At 43.0% G+C, this 16,604-nt stretch overlaps 2 protein-coding genes across 2 annotated transcripts; one reads left to right on the forward strand and one right to left on the reverse strand.

Moving 5' to 3' along the window:
* Positions 1 to 15: 15 nt before the first annotated feature.
* KARS1 (lysyl-tRNA synthetase 1) lies at positions 16 to 11,840 on the reverse strand. Its single transcript, XM_042885840.1, has 14 exons — positions 11,737 to 11,840; positions 10,843 to 10,993; positions 10,473 to 10,638; positions 9,511 to 9,604; positions 9,122 to 9,308; positions 8,817 to 8,942; positions 6,743 to 6,862; positions 5,661 to 5,823; positions 5,388 to 5,561; positions 4,578 to 4,663; positions 3,638 to 3,723; positions 3,191 to 3,317; positions 443 to 586; positions 16 to 140 (listed from the first exon to the last, which is right to left on the reverse strand). The coding sequence occupies exons 1-14, from the start codon at positions 11,796 to 11,798 to the stop codon at positions 54 to 56; spliced, it is 1,773 nt and encodes a 590-aa protein (XP_042741774.1). The 5' UTR covers positions 11,799 to 11,840; the 3' UTR covers positions 16 to 53.
* On the forward strand, positions 11,809 to 14,830 carry LOC122187938 (TERF2 interacting protein). The gene is made up of 3 exons (XM_042885841.1): positions 11,809 to 12,327; positions 12,416 to 12,492; positions 13,062 to 14,830. Exons 1-3 carry the CDS (start codon positions 11,856 to 11,858, stop codon positions 13,497 to 13,499), a joined length of 987 nt encoding a protein of 328 aa, XP_042741775.1. The 5' UTR covers positions 11,809 to 11,855; the 3' UTR covers positions 13,500 to 14,830.
* Positions 14,831 to 16,604: the final 1,774 nt, after the last annotated feature.

Below are 16,604 nucleotides of genomic sequence, written 5' to 3' on the forward strand. Positions count from 1 at the left end.
AGAAATAGGCACACGGCAGACACCGCTGCGTTTATTCGTGGCTGCCCCGGGCTTCACACAGAGGTGCCTTCGGCGGGCTGCTCGGGATGCCCCTCCTTCTTCTTGTCCTCCGGTTTCATCGCTGGAAACAGCAGCACCTCCTGCGAAAACGGACACCGAGGTCTGATCGCCGACGGCAGAGCGCGGCCGTGCACAAGTCTCGCGAGACCGCCGCTGCTCTGCCCCGCCCTGCGCCAGACACGGGCGGAGCGGGGCAGGGCGCCGCGCCTACGGCTACCGCTGAGCGTGCAGGAGGGGTGCGAGGGCCGGCTGCGCTGAGGCGGAGTTCTAAGCCGTACAGCACTACAAACGGCTGTAGGCCCTGCTATTTTGCATCGTTACGGAACCTCATTCCTATTTTCTGATGCAGCCAGCAGCAGGCACTGCCGCTTCTAATACTCACCTTGATATTACTGGAATCGGTAAGGAACATGGTGAAGCGATCGATTCCCATGCCCCAACCAGCTGTAGGGGGAAGTCCATACTCCAGTGCAGTGCAGAAGTTTTCATCGATAAACATGGCTTCATCATCACCCGCAGCTTTTGCCTATATGAGAAAATAAACAGTAAGGGGTGTTTGCACAGAGCTAGGATAGTACCAGTGCTATTAACTCCTACCAGAAAGGAGGAAGATGTTTGTAGCAGCCATGTCACTGATGGAACTAAGTCCCTCTACAGCCACACAAGTCAGTGACAAAGGAATCTCACACCTGTGAAGTTGTGCAGGTGCACTGTATACGCTTCCAAATCGACCTAAAGTTCAGTTCCCTTATGACCCAGAAGTTTCTTTTCCAGAGTCAGCCTCCTGACTAGCGAAAGCTGTATCTGGAGATGCACGACAGGAGACCGCAATGCAATGAATTGCTTTCAAATGTTTCTCAAGCTCTTCATTGCTTCCGAGTCCCCCTTTAATGCTTGCAGAAACAGTTAAGGACCAGAGTCATTGGAATCACTGCTTTGTTTCATGAAACAAAATTAAGTGATTGTTTATTTTCCTTCAAGAGAAATATTAAAACCCACAACACTGGGATGTTAACTGCTGCTTCTTATGTAAACTTAACAGCCTCCAAGTGCTAAAGGTGATAATAATAAATCTTATGTGTAACTATTGAAACAACAAACATTTTGGCTCACATAGTTTCAAGATTCTGCAACAGTTTTAAAGCAAACTACTCTGAGTCTGAAATCCTAAAATATGAATGGACACTCTTCAACTCGATTTCTGCCTTAACATTGTATTTTCAGGGAAATTTTCATTCGATACACACAATCAAAGGGCTACAAAGTCTGGTTGTGTTTATAAAGAGACAAGCGCAGCAAACATGCACACAGCATTCTGAAATTTACTATTAAGTTATTTAACATAAATTATATTTTCCTGGGCTTGACAATTTTTTAATCCTCTCAGATATTGCAAAGCCATCAGAAAGAAAAGGAAGAACAGAACTTCTGCAGACTGCACCATCTGACCTCAATCACATGCACACACATGCATCCACGTGTATGCATATGTAACTACTAACAAAACCAGTATAGACATGTAGTTCTACACATTTGTTGTCTTAATAGTTTCCAATATGCAGCTCTATTATGTGAGCCAATTTAAAAGAATTCAGTTCTGAAAATGAGATATGTCATTCCACTCAAACTCTTACTGGACATGGAAAATTATTTAAGAAGCTAGAAGTATCATGTTGTATGATTACACAAAGGCTTTGTTGTGGAAAAATAACGGAATTTCAAATTTCAGGAAGACAGATTAAACTGTCTATCTGCTTTTTTCAATCAGCACTGTAGGTACAAAAAAAAAAAAAAAAAAAAAAAGGGGAAATAAAATCACAGAATCACAGAATGTCAGGGATTGGAAGGGACATCAAAAGATCATCTCGTCCAATCCCTCTGCTGGAGCAGGAACACCTAGACCAGGTTACACAGGAATGTGTCCAGGTGGGTTTTGAGGAGGAGACCTCACAACCTCTCTGGCAGCCCATTCTAGTGTTCTGTTGCCCTTACTGAAGTTTTTTCTCATATTTATGTGGAACCTCCTATGCTCTAGCTTGCATCCGCTGCCCCATGTTCTATCATTGAATTTCACTGAGAAGAGCCTGGCTCCATCCTCCTGACACTCACCCTTTACATATTCATAAGCATTAATGAGTTGACCCCTCAGTCTCCTTCAAGCTACAGAGATCCAGCTCCCTCAGCCTCTCCTTGAAAGGGAGATGCTCCACTGCCTTAACCATCTTTGTGGCTCAGCGCTAGACTCTCTCAAGCAGTTCCCTGTCCTTGAACTGAGGGGCCCAGAACTAGGCACAACATTCTAGATGCAGTCTCATCAGGGCAGAGTAGAGCGGGAGGAAAACCTCTCTTGCTCTGCTAACCACAGCCCTTCTAATACACCCCAGGATGCCATTGGCCTTCTTGGCCACAAGGGCACAGTGCTGGCTCACGATCACCCTGCAGTCCACCAGGACCCCCAGACCCATTTTCCCTATGCTGCTCTCCAACACATCAGTCCAACCTATACTGGTACATAGGGTTGTTCTTGTCCAGATGCAAGACTCTACACATGCCCATGTTATATTTCACTAATTTCTCCCTGACCAACTCTCCAGCCTAAGTCTCACTGACTGGCATCACAGTCTCCTGGCATTCAGCCACTCCTCCCAGTTTTGTGTCATCAGCAAACTTGCTGACAGTGCACTCTATTCCCTCACCCAAGTCATTGATGAATAGTACTAATCCCAGTACTGATCCAGTACTGACCCTTCAGGGACTAGATACAGGCCTCCAACTAGACTCTGTCCCACTGACCACAACTCTTTGGCTTCCTTCCTTCAGCCAGTTCACAGTCCACCTTAGATCCAATTGTTCAGACCACGGTTCCTCAGTTTAGCAGCACCAAATGCTTTACTAAAGATAAAGATATTCCAAAGCCTAGAAGTACTACTCGATAGCAGAGGTTAGACTGCTTTCTTGTAAAAGAACTTTGCTGTATGGTAAACAAGTTTTAACCACAGGCTTTCACTTAAGTGAGGAACGCTCACTCTGTGTAACCATAACCCTTTTCATCAGTAGGAACTAGTGACAGATTTGAAAATACTTTTATACATACCTAAATCATTGGTTCCCTATTAGGGAAACATCCTACCTTGGCCTGGTCTTCAAAAAGCTGCCGCTGCTGGAAAGGATCGTTCAGTTCTGTGTATGCATTACACACTTCCTTCTTCATCACAAAGAGCTCAAAGCGTTCTGTTAGTCCCCGTTGAACACGATGCCTATGTGAAAATGACAAATCAACCACACCTTAAATAAAATGGATTTACAAGACTGAAAAGGCATGTACATTACTTCGGGTGCATTACCCATATTTGGCAGCAACAGCTGTCTAGACTAGTCAGCATGAACATACCTCTCCTCTGGATGCTGGGTTTCACAGCTCAGGAACCAAGATCTATATATAGGCTTGTGTCAGAATAATATTTAACTAACATGTAACATCAGTACCTCCAGTTTTTGTTTTTGTTGTTTGTTTTTAAATAAAGTAGGAGTGAAGGACTTAAAAGAATTACATTATGACTGCATATCATACCCTTACCATTTGGCTAGAGGACTCATGATCTGTGGATGATCACAGATGAAAGTTGGGTTGATACAAGTGACTTCGAGAAATTCACCAACTAACTAGGAAAATAAAAGCAAAATACATGTAAAGTACAGCATCACTTCCCAGCACTACCTTCCCCAAACATCCTATTTCCTTTTCTTCAGTATAGAAGCGAAAAACTTCAGTAATTCCTGTAAAACCATGAAATGGTTTGAATCCATTTAGCAAACCATAAAAACAAAAAGCTTTAATAATCACAGTAATGTCTTCTTTAAACAGAAAACGTGCCCTAATTGGATAAGAAAAACGAAATTGCAAAACCTGCTAAAAAAAAAAAAAAAAAAAAAAAAAATAGTACCATATTTTAATTTGGATATGATAGCACAGGACAATGAGAAAAGCAGCAGAAAAAGCAGCAACTAATGCCACTGATCAAAGAAAAAAAAAAAAAAAAAAAAAGATATTGAAATCTACCATTCAGTAAGGTACATACAAATATATAGTTCTCTTGAACAAAACCAACGAAATTGTCATAAAGCAGATCTGGCTTGGGCCTAAAAGATCCATTTTGCACACTAACATTTTCTAGAGCTCATACTAAGCATGCATCAGTCAACAGCATTTTATTGAACACGACAGGATTTCAACACAGGGAGGTTTCTCACTGTCATGGAGAAATAGCTTGAGTGCATGTCAGTGTTTTCTCACATGCAGCTAAACTTGCTCTGAAGAGACTTCTATTAAGTCAGAATCATTTCAATTGGAAAGGACTTACAGAAATCATTTGTCCAACTTTCCTGCAAGTTAGATCAAGTTGCTCAGAGCCTGGTCCAGGTACTTCTACAGACAGATCCTCAAAGCTGACAGCAATACAAAAACAACAACAACAAAAACCAACCAACCGACAGACAAACAAACCACCTTTACTTACTTTGTCAAGAAGCCTGGCTGTTGTCCTAGGAGGTGGACACTCCACATTTCTCACTGCACAAAGGTCATCAAAGAACCTTCGAGTTTCTGCAATTGTAGACAAAAACTGTAAGAGCCACCCCAGTAACCACATCTTTTCCTTCTGCAAGCTTCAACATGTCTTAGAGTGATTCTCAGGATCTTAATAGTGGAAACATTAATAGCAGAAATCATAACAGAAAACATTAGCTTAAATGTCAGTTTCAAACACCATGAAAGTGGTATCTGCTTCTCATCAGTTTACATTAAAGAAGTTATTTTGCATTTTAGAAACCTGAACAAGTTACACAATCCAACATTATTACTGCCAGATATTAGAAAAATTACTGAAAAGTGCACTAATGTATTTCCTTAATTCTGAATTCCAAGAATTAAGTAATAGATACACACATTTTCTAGAAATACAAAAATAATCTTATTCCTAACCTGTCATCACAGACATGGAGACTCAACCACACAAAAGACAGAATAAATAAGAAGTAAAAAGCTGTGCCTCTTCAACAGATCAAAACCTCTTCAGATCATGCCTCCTGAGTATATGGTGTTACATATACTCCACAAAGAAAGAGGCAAGACAGTCAGATCTTGCCTTCACGGCAAGAAGGCTTCACTTCTTTCTGTACTTTTTTGTAAAAGACAAGGCTGGAGAAAGGCAATTCCACATACTGATGCCACCATGAGAAAGTAGGTGGTGGAGTGCAGGCTAAGGGCTTCAGATCTTTACTCCCTTTTTCCTAAGAAAGAATTAAGACATCCATAATCGACATCTAACCTTCAGTTTCAAAAGACTCAGTTGATGGAAATTTCACTCCTAAAGTCTTTTCCAGTTCATCCACCATACTAATGCGCCGGAAGGGAGGCGTAAAATCTACCTCATAGGCCTGTCCATCTTGACCATCTGGATGGTAAGTGATCTTGTAACTTCCAGTAATGTGCTTCACCATCCCTATAAGAGGAAGCTGAAGTTAAGAAGAGAGCATGGAACATAATATGCAATTGTCTTTGGAGATTCTTACTCTTTTTTAATTAGTAATGCATATGTAACCTGAAAGCAACTTCTCTGTGATTTCCATCAAATCATGGTAGTCTGCATAAGCCATGTAGAATTCACAGGTTGTGAACTCCGGGTTGTGAGTCAAATCAATTCCTTCATTCCGGAACTGACGTCCAATTTCATACACTCTGTCCAGGCCTCCAACCACCAACATCTGAACAGAAGGAAATGCAAATAAATACTAACACTGTCAAAAGAACAGTGCTCATAACCACTGCATCATCTGACAAATCTGATTCAAGTTTCATTCTGTTAATGCCATTCCAAAGAGTCCACTGTTGCGCAGGAATAATCTTCTCTTCAGTTACACTTTTTTTTTTTTTTTTTTTTTTTCCCCCCCAAAATCACAGAATCACAGAATCACCTGGGTTGGAAGGGACCCCAAGGATCATGTAGTAATGAGAAGTGCCCTTGCTGCTAAGAAGGCTAACATACTATTGTCTGCATTAGGCAGAGTATTGCTAGCAGGTCAAAGGAGGTCATTCTTCTCCTCCAATAAGTGCTGGCGGGGTAACATCATAGGGGGGTACTATGATCAGTTCTGGACTCCTCAGGAAAAGAGAGACATGGTCACATTGGTGACAGATCAGTGCCACAAAGATGAATGACTGAATAGAACGCTTCTCCAATGAGAAAAAGATGAGAGATCTGGGACTGTATAGACTAGAGAAGAGAATGCTCCAGGGGAAATCTTATCAATGTACATAAATATCTGAAGCAATAGCTTGAAGACTGAGCCAAGCTCATTTCAATGATAGTGACAGGAAGAGGCAGTGGGCACAAACAAAAACACAGCAGACTTAATTTGAACATCAGAAAATATTCTGTACTGCACAGTTGACTAAAGAGTGACAAAGGTTACTGTCAGAGGTTGTGGAGTCTCCCTCTGTGGAAATATTCCGAAGCAATTTGGATACAGTTCTGGGTAACCTGCGGTAAGGGTCCCTCCTTGAATACAGCGTTTGGACCAGATGACCTCCACAGGTCCTTTCCAGTCTCAACCATTCAGTGATTGTGTGAGATCACAACAATTTGAAGAATATAGGCTTAACCACAAAAGGCTTGTATTTTACCTTATGGTAAAGCTCTGGAGCGATTCTCATATACAACTTCATATCCAGCTCATTGTGGTATGTGATAAAAGGTTTTGCCATAGCTCCCCCTGGAATTATATTCATCATAGGAGTTTCAATCTGTAAAATAACAACAAAATAAAGAAAATTAACGTTGGCATAAATGTTTCCAGGCTTCTCCCGCAATAAATGCCCTGCTTTCACCCTTAGGGCATTTTTATTTCTATAGTAGAACTCTATAATACAAGCAAACCAACCAACCACAATTAATTTTAACGAAAATTTTCTGCATTTCATTTATTCTTTGACATATTAGTATATGAAAACAATTCTGAAGGCCACTTCTCCCACGCAGCAAATAAAGACAAGTCACTTAAGCTATTTTGAATTATAGAACATCATAATCATACACCATATAGAAGGGACCCAGGAGAACTACGGAGTCCAATTGCTAACGCCACACATGGCAATCTAAGAGTTAAACCATGTATCTAAGAGCGTAGTTCAAATGTTTCTTGAACACAGGCAAACTTGGGGACATGACTGCTTTCCTGGGGTGCCTGTTCCAGTGCCTGACCTACGGCGTAGCAAATAATTTTTTCCTAACAGTCAATCTGAACCTCCCTCAACACAGCTTTAAGCTCACCCTGCAAGGCTTCCTCTACTCTCAAGGGAAATGAAGGAGTACTTAACTCTTCTGTCCAGATCGTTGATAAAAGTATTGAAGATGACTGGCCCTAAAGCTGAGCCCTTGGAAATACCACTAGTGACGGGCTGCCAACCTGGTGCTAACCCATTTACTACACCTCTTTGAGCCCAACCCTTCAGAAAACTATTCACTCATCACCTTGTGAGTGACTCTGTCTAGAAGGATACATTTTGTCTGGAAGGATACAGAGAGAGACAGTACCAGAATTTTTATCGCGTCCATTGCTTTCACTTTGTCTATCAGGCAATGTCATGAAAGGACATTAAATGAGTAAAGTACAGCCTTCCATTCATAAACCTATGCTCATTTTGACTGATGACTGCACTGTGTTTCAAATACTTTTCAGTAACTTGCAGAATAACCTTCACCATAAGTTTATCAGGCACCAAAGGCAAGACTCTGAAAGGTCTGTAATTAGTAGGGCCTGTTTTCTTGCCCCTCTTGGAATTCAGAATAACATTTACTAACTTCCAATCAATTGGGACCTTTTCAGATTCCCAGAATCTTTGATAAAAAACTGAGAGATCTCACAACAACATTGGCCAACTCTTCAGTACCCTGGGTGAAACCCACTGAGCCTTGGAGACTACAACTGCAAAAGCAAAGTCCACCCCAAACCAATATCAACTGGGAGCTTAGCACTTCACCAGACATGGTCCTCCAACCCTGCGTTCCAGGGGTTCCAGGGACAATCCCTGGTGTTTAGAGACAGGGATAAACAAACAAGACACTTAATATCTCTGCTTTATCAACCCAATTTGTGAGGTAACCAGCCTCAGCAAGTAACAGACCAGTATTTCCTTTAACACTTCTCTTGCTGTTAACACTTGAAAAAGCTGTCTTTGTTATTCAGCACAGTACTGGCCAGCATCAGACGACCTGTGGTCACAGAAATTTTCTCCCAGCAATAGTGAACTGCAGTCTTCCTGTGCAGTCTGACCATGCTTCCAAAGTCCATACTTTTTTCTCCTGCCTAAGTTCCAAAGGAGCTCTCTTTTCTGCCTAGGCAGCATCCCAGACAGTACCAGAACCACAAATACAGTTCAACTTCAGAGGACTGAACTGACTGCAAAGTAACAAGCCCTGACAATAAATTGAAGAATAATACAATACTCATGAGAGCGTGGCAGTATTTTTCTAAAAATCGAGCGTCTATTTGTCTATAACTTTAAAAAGAAAGAAAAACAACAACAACAAAAAACCTCTCCAGATTCCATTACTGTAAATTAATAAAATACACTGTGCTGAGACAATTACTCTCACTTCAGAATAACTTGGTATGTGAACTTGAAAACAAAGTATCCCTGAAACTGAGAAGCTCCAGATATGTTTGGTACGCAGACAGAAATAACAAGGAAGTCTTACCTCAAGGAAACCCAATTCATCCAGAAAGCTTCTAATATACGTCACAATCTTCGCACGGGTTATAAATTTCTGCCTCACATAATCGTTAAGAATTAAATCCAAATATCTCTGTCGATATCTAGTTTCCTGAAAGAAATATCTTTAGAACAGGGTAGAGAAAACGGACTGCCAAAAAAACAAAATGAAGGGTACCAATACAAGATGAATGGTTCTTTGCTCTCTTAATATCATTTGCAAACATAAAAGATCATTCAATCAAAACTATCTGTCAAGTCACCTCCAAAAGTGGCAAGTATGACAGGTACCTTATCTTTGAGGCCGAAATGAAGATGAGGCAACATGTGCAGGCATGGGGATAAAAGAGTTACTTCATAAGGAATAATACTCAGTTCTCCTTTCTTTGTTTTCCCAGGATTCCCCACCACACCAATAATGTCCCCACGACGCAGTTTGTTGTTAATACGGAAATATTCTTCCTCAGACTTGTAAAGCCTGTAATTACAAAACTCGGTATAAGCAGTTTTGCTTAAAATTTAACATTCCAGTTGTCTTACACATCTCTTCCCAAGCTAAATTCTTAAAGAAGGTAAGAGGGAAGCCAATGACTGACAACATCCAAAACAAAACATTACTGCCCAAGCCAATCCCAGAACGCAGTTCAGTTTAGAATGCTAATACAAATACTTTTACTTACCTGGAATTCGCCATGACCTGCAACTTGACTCCTTCACCACGAAGATCATAGAAAATCAGTTTTCCTCCAGAGGCACGCTTTGCATGGATACGACCTAAGCAGCAAAACAATGCAGGTCATTGGGAAACATGTCCCTAAAAGGACGCAGCTGTTGGAGCAGGACCAGAGAAGGGCCACAAAGATGATCAGCGGGCTGGAGCACCTCCTCTGCAAGGACAAGCTAAGAGAGCTGGGACTCTTCGGCCTAGAGAACAAAAGGCTCCAAGGAATGGCCTTCCAGTAACTGAAGGGGGCCTACAGGAAAGTTGGGAAGGAGCTTTATATAAGGGCAGGTAGTGATCAGACAAGGAGAAAAGGTTTTAAACTGGAGAAGAGTAGACTAGATAGTAAGAAGAAATTCTTGACTGTGAGGGTGGTGAGACACTGGAACAGGTTGCCCAGTGAGGCTGTGTATGCTCCATCCTGGAAGAATTCAAGGCCAGGCAGGATGGGGCTGTGAGCTACCTGGTCTAGAGGGAGGCGTCCCTGCTTATAGCAGGAAGTTGGAACCAGGTAATCTTCAAGGTCCCTTCCAACCCAAACCATCCTACAGTTCATTGTATGATTCTATGACACAGGAGCAAAAGCCACAACATTACCACTTGTAGAAAAGATCATCAGCCCTGCACTGATCATTAAGCATGAAAGAGAGACAGTTAAAGCCTCAAAACTACTAAGACTGCATAAAAGTTCACACGAGCTTTGGGGATCCTGAAGCCCAAATCACTATCTGATCTTCTGCTTATAAGGAACGTTGCAGTCTGCTCAGTCTGAAAGGGCCTATGTTGAATAGTTCAAAACTGCCCAAGAGGAGCAGCAAGATCAGCAAAATTTGAAAAGAGACCATCCCACTTCTAAAATCAGCTAGAACTTGATTCTATAAAGCAACAGACCATCTTCCTATATCTTAGATAATATCTTACCTGCCACTCTCACTGTGATATCTGTCAGATGATCTCCCGGCTGCAAGTGACTGTACCTCCCTATGAAATCTGAGAGGGATAAGTCTACATGGAACTTGTGGGGGTAGGGATCTTCATTGGTGCCCTTCAGCTGCTGGACTGCATGACTACGGATCTTATAATATTGCTGTCGCAGGAAACAAACAAAACCAAGTGACTTTGTTAGAATTTCAAAATATTTCACAGATTATACATTAAAACACAACTGCTCTGATTTAGGAATATGTAGGTCACTCTCTATTTCAACTACTTATTTCACTGTGAATAAAAATCAAATGTAAATCAGTAACATTTATTTTCAGAACAGTATTAAGCATGTGGCCACACTCACATTTGGATCCAAGCTTTCCTCATCAGCACCAATGTTGTTCTCTGAATCAGCAGCCAAAAAAGGTTTATTTGGATGCTTTTCACTTTGTTCTTTTTGTTTTGCCTCCTTTTCAGCAATTTTTCTCTCAGCCTTCAGGCGTCTCTTCAGTTCACTGTAAAATAAGGAGAAATTGGATGTAGTGCATACCCTGATACTTCTGTAGGAGAGCATGTGGCAAGACTGACAAAAACTGACTGTACAAGCAACCCTATCATCATCCCTCCTCTGCACAAAAAACAAAGCAACGCTTAAGCATGTTTAAGAGTTATCTTTTCTGACCTCTTGGTCTATCCTCTAAAAGATACAAATATTCAGAAAAGGCTAAAACCTAGTTGGATACTATACGAACAAATCTGGAAAAAGTGCCTCTGCGTGCTGACAGATGTCCGCAGGGCCCTCCCTTCCCACGAGCGGTTATGAAGCACGGCTGCCCCACGCAGCACTCACTGAAGGAACGCGCCCTTGCCCCGCAGGAAGCCAGGCGCCACCGAGACGCACGAAGCCGCCTTTACGGCCCGTCCCGCCCCACGTCCCGTAGGCATCCACAGCCCCAGCTCCACCATTCAGGAATTCACGGAGAAAGAGGCAGGGGCGGCCGGACCACCGAGCACCGACCTGCTTCGGCTATGAGGTACCCGGCACCAACGGAGCGCGGGCGCGGCCCTCCAGGCCCAGCCGAAGAGCCGCACAGCAGGGGGGCTCAGCATGGCACGCTCCGACGGATGGTCGAGCAGATTCGCACCCCTGTCAGCCAGGCGCACGGTACCGCACGGTACGGTACGGTACGGTACGCTTCACCTGCCCTGCCTCGCCCTTTCACTCCTTCCCCAGCCCCGCCGGCCCGCCCACCCTCACTTTTTACTGAGGCGCGACTCGGAGTCCGCCAGATCGAGCTCCCGCTCTGCCGCGGCCGCCATCTTCCCGGCTCCTTGCCGTGCTTCCGGTATCGGTGCGCTTGCGTGGTGAGCGCGGAAATGGCGGTACCCCCGCGGAAAGTGTTCGTGTGGGAGGACGGCACCCCCATGCGCTTCTACATACGGCCCGGGATGGCCAAACTGCGCCTAGCGCCGCTGCTGCTGGCGGGGGGCGCGGGGCTGTGCCGCGTACAGGAGCCGGGCGCCGTGCACCTGGTGCAGCCTGGGGAGCCAGCGCCTGATGGGGCCGTCTCCACTGAGTACGTGATGGCGTGCGTGGAGAGCCAGCGGAGGCTGCCGCTGGACCGCTACTGGCACAGCGGCCCCACGCCGCCAGCCGCCTCTCCGCGCGGCCGCCTCCCCTTCACTGAGGCGGAGGATGTAGCGCTGCTGCGGGCCGTGCGCGAGCGGAGCGGGGCGCGGGTGAGCGGCACGGCGCTCTGGAAGGAACTGGAGTGCGCTGGGCTGACGCGGCACAGCTGGCAGGCCATGCGCGACCGCTACCTGCGGCACCTGCGGCCGCTGCACCGGGGTGAGCTGCGGGCGGGGGCCGGGCCGGGGGGTCGGGCGAGGCGCCGCGTGCCGCTGCGGTTCGACGCTGTACGCGCCTCTTCCCGCAGAGCCCCGGCAGACGGAGGAGGCCGCGGCACCGATGGGCATTTTCGAGGCAGCGAATCGGGAGTTTGAGAGCTCCGAGGTAAGCCGGCGTGGAGCGGCTCTGCCGCGGTGCCGAGAGGGATTGTCGCAGAGGTCCTTCCTGGGTGCCGCGAAATGACGGTGAACCGATGCGCAGGACACTTGTGAATTATTTTGTCCTATGATGGCCCTTCCGCTGTGGTGAAGCAGAAGCTTCGTGTAAGCTGTGAAATGCAGTGTATGTGGTGATCAGTGCCTCAGCGCAGCGTGTGGAAGAGGATGCGTGCGCTTAGTTTAATTCCCTACTCAGAGTTACTTGAGGAAAATAACCTGATGTGTTGTTGCATGTTAAAAGCTCTATTGGCAGCTTTCACTTGGGGCGTAAAATGTTTATGTATTTTTTTTATACTCAAGTTGTTCAAATACTGCTGTATATTTGATGTTTTTATGTGCTCTTGCAGAGTCTTGTTAAGGTGTTGCTTCACTTCAGTCACTGAATTTTGCTGTGTCTCATAATTACCTCATACCTCGTTGAAAGTCATGGTAGAAGATAGTGTTTGCAGTAAAGCAGGAATAAAAGAAGCTTGCCAAAAGCAACCTTGTCTAACTGATGTCTCTTCTTACTTGTAGTCAGGAAGTGACACCACAGACACTCCAGATGAACTTCCTATGCAAAATGGAGGAGGAATGTTTCCAGGTGACACAGCATCTGGCCAGAAAACTGGACTGGGGAACTGTGCTGTCCCTGCTGCTCAAGAAGAAAATAAACGGACAAACGTTTGTCCTGGTTCCAGCAAGGCTGAAGAAGCAGCACAAATTATTCAGCACTTCATGGAGGAGTTCCACATGGACCTGCTCTCTGTTACACAGGCCTTTCTGAAAAACAGTGGTGAAGTGGAGGCTACTTCATACTATTTGCATGCAGGGCAGCGCCTGGATGGATACCCTGTGTGGAGCAGAGAGGACGACTTAGAATTGCAGAAGGATGATGAAGATGTCAGAAGTAAATTGATAGCAAAATTTGGAGCTGAAAATGTAGCAAGGCGAGTAGCATTTAGGAAAAGTTAAAATAACAAAGCAGAGTAAAATGACTGATCTAGGATCTGTGGCAATAATTTGCTTGTTTTTTTTTTTTTAAGTCACTTCAGAATAGTACTTTAGAATTTTCCATCACGCTTGCATTTCTAAAAGTTTCAGAAATGCTTTAAAATAAAGCTTGTAAAAGGTTGTTGTACTGTGTTCAGAATATTCTGAAGTGAAAATGGTAGAGAGGTCCTATCCACTATCAAGTTTTCTCACTGCAAATTTGATTTAAAACTGTATATCTACTATATTTTTTGTGACAGTCTGACCTGTACTTTGTTGTGTGCAAAGGATTTTGAATGGGGTTGGCTAAATGTTATTCAGTTCTCTAACGAAAGCTTTATTAGTACGCCGTCTGTTACATGTGTCATTTAAGAGTGCTGCAGGCAGCCATGTAAACCTGCTCTGCTGGCTGTTTTCATTATCTTTTTGTTGTTAATAGACCTTGATTAGTAGCTGACGTGTGGCAAAGATACCACTGAAAGTTTAGTGGTCCAAAACGAGGGTCAAAAGCATTCATGCAAGAAGACTTATTTGAGGCACTTGGTCTAATGAATCTATGCTGAGATTGGGAATCGCCAAAAATGTTCTCTGGGATGTAGTAATCAGTATCATATTACAGTGTTTTTTTTTTTTAAGCCAGCAGGCAGTCAATTACCACTTCAGTGTGTGTTCTCTAGTGCTAATACTTCAGGATTTGCTTAATCACATTAAATGTGTCATCTGGCATGTTATGATTTCAAAAACAATGATTAGCTCTTCCCTGGCTACAGGTTGCAGAGTCCCAGACTCCTCGATCTAGGTGAAGTAACCTAACATCCATCTCAGACTTGAAGTAAAAAATGTGTTCAAAGTATCAGCTGTGTTGTGTTGGAAGGAGTGAGAAAATAATTTCTAATATATGGTGACAATCTGAAAAATTCTGAAATTGTGCTCTGGACTCTGTTGAAATGTTATTTGAATAATCACTCAAAGCAACAGCTTGTCACTAGTTGTTTATAACTCCTGTAAGTCTGGAATTCAGTCATCCTTTTGGTGAAGTAAAATAAAAGCAGAGGTTGATATTTTTCTACTATTACTGTTATGTATTTGTAGCAGTTATATTCACTGTTTGTGCTTATTGCACTGTAGTACACTTTGTAAGATTAAGTTGAATTTGGAAATTGCCAAGTCTAAGCTGAATTCCACATTATCTTGAAAGTCAGTGGTAACTTGGTGCACTGTGACTTCTGCTTCCGAAAATGGATGTCTTGAAACACCAACTGACTGCCTTGTAGTATTGACAAATGTTAACAAAATAAATGCCAGAACTTTAACACTGTGGTGTTTTATTGGACAAGTCATTTCTACTGAACAGTGAGAGTGATATGGCACATTCCTGTTGCTCTGACTAGTTCATTGGGGTTTATATGGAAGACCAGATGGGATTTTAAGAAGAGACTGGAAGATACCATAGCAAATGATAAGTACTGTTTGCTAGATCTTCCACAGCTGGATTCAAAATTCAAGGACTGCTTCTGTCCAGGTTCAATAGCATGGGACTCTTAACCAGAAGCACCTGTTCCAGCTTGTATGGTATATTTCAGCAGTGCCATTACCTCACAGTTCAATGAAATAATCTTGTGGAATCAAAGCTGTTCTAGAACTCAAGATGTATAACACCTTACGTGGCTGCAGCACAAAAAAAGATGGGGCATAAGGCTTGCTGTATCTTATTACTAGTTTTATCTATCTTGGTTGACGTTTCCTGTGAGAATAAGCTTGTCTTTTTCAGGGCAATTAATCATGCCTGCATTGCCAACTTCCAAGACTGCATAAGGTGCTTTTATCTTTGTAAAACTATGTCAAGACATCGTCTAACGCTGCTAACATTTTAATAGATGCTTAGTGAATTCTTCAGGTATAGGAACTGAATAAGACGACAAAATGAGAAAAAAGCAGAGCTAATGGAAGAAGGATACCTTCTATCTGTTTTGAACTCCTGAAAGGCACTGCTTGTCCACAGCTGCACTCTTGCTTGTGTGAGCATGTGGCAGTAGCTCTGGTCTCTTTGTTTCACTTTTCCATTAATGGAACTTCGAGCTGTCTCTGTTGTAGGTCAGGTTCACAGCATTTTGTCTCTGCCTTCTTCCATGACAGAAACCCTTTCTCCGCTTGGTTTTACTAAGGATACAGCTATGATTCCTCAGCTGTGAGACAGCTTATTTTTCTAAGGTGGTATTGAGGCCCTGAGCTGTTTGTATCAGGAACTCTGCATAGCCCAAAGAAATACACGCCTATCTTCCTTGTTTAACTGGAATAGCTACATTTATAAAGCTGGGAGTGAGTAATGTAGCAAAGCAAGTGCCAGAACCTTGAGGTTAAGAATTCTAGGCAGACCATTATCTGGAGTTTGGATATTTCCCACTTACTTCCTTTCATCATTATCAATGAATTCCAGTCTTTCATAACTACAGTGAATGAATTCTGGCCATTGTTAACTAAAATTACCAATGAAAAACAGATTGTATATGCTAGGTTGAAGAGCAACATGAAGGAGTTTATTTTTAAGTGCCCCTCTGATTATTGAATTTTTCTATCTTAACACTTCATTGCTATAAAAAGAGTTTACTCATCTAAAAACTTGCACAATATGAACTTCACATTTGTTTTTAAACAAACTGCACAGATCTTTAGTTATGCATCCGCCAACAGATATAGCCACAGTTTTCTCTGTCATGCTCACTGTCTTGAAATGTATTTTTTCCTCCCCCAAAGTTGTTTTTAGTCACCTTTGCTACCACTAATCCAACTGACCACCCGTATAGTTTTGGTGCTTCCAAAAAAAAAAAAAAGTCATTATTGTCAGTAGTTGCAGTGGGAAGCGTAGCAGAAGCATAACAATGAGGCACTGAAATCCATGGTTTTTTTTTGTTTTTCCTGAGTTTGCTGAGGAAATGGAAAATAATTTTCTTAACAACAATTTAAGAAAATACATTAAATGTCATTTTATGTCATTTGGTTACCGGAGACTGGAAACATTGAAGTTTTTTTTTTTCATCCAACTAAATATTTAATACAAAGAGTCGAGTCCATTGAAAACAAATATGC

Source organism: Lagopus leucura, unplaced genomic scaffold (assembly GCF_019238085.1).
Source record: "Lagopus leucura isolate 7727_CA_CO unplaced genomic scaffold, USGS_WTPT01 Super-Scaffold_100053, whole genome shotgun sequence".
NCBI classification, from domain to species: Eukaryota; Metazoa; Chordata; class Aves; order Galliformes; family Phasianidae; genus Lagopus; species Lagopus leucura.

Bases quoted from the DNA above. Each gene is read 5' to 3' on its own strand.
- KARS1 (XM_042885840.1), bottom strand. From the start codon at position 11,798: ATGGCGGCCGCGGCAGAGCGGGAGCTCGATCTGGCGGACTCCGAGTCG. The intron at 3,724-4,577 runs GTAAGTAAAGGT...TTATTTTCCTAG, and splicing joins CAGCCAGGCTTCTTGACAAA to TTAGTTGGTGAATTTCTCGA. The intron at 3,318-3,637 runs GTAAGGGTATGA...ATTTTCACATAG, and splicing joins ATGAGTCCTCTAGCCAAATG to GCATCGTGTTCAACGGGGAC.
- LOC122187938 (XM_042885841.1), top strand. From the start codon at position 11,856: ATGGCGGTACCCCCGCGGAAAGTGTTCGTGTGGGAGGACGGCACCCCC. The intron at 12,328-12,415 runs GTGAGCTGCGGG...CTCTTCCCGCAG, and splicing joins CCTGCGGCCGCTGCACCGGG to AGCCCCGGCAGACGGAGGAG. The intron at 12,493-13,061 runs GTAAGCCGGCGT...TCTTACTTGTAG, and splicing joins GGGAGTTTGAGAGCTCCGAG to TCAGGAAGTGACACCACAGA.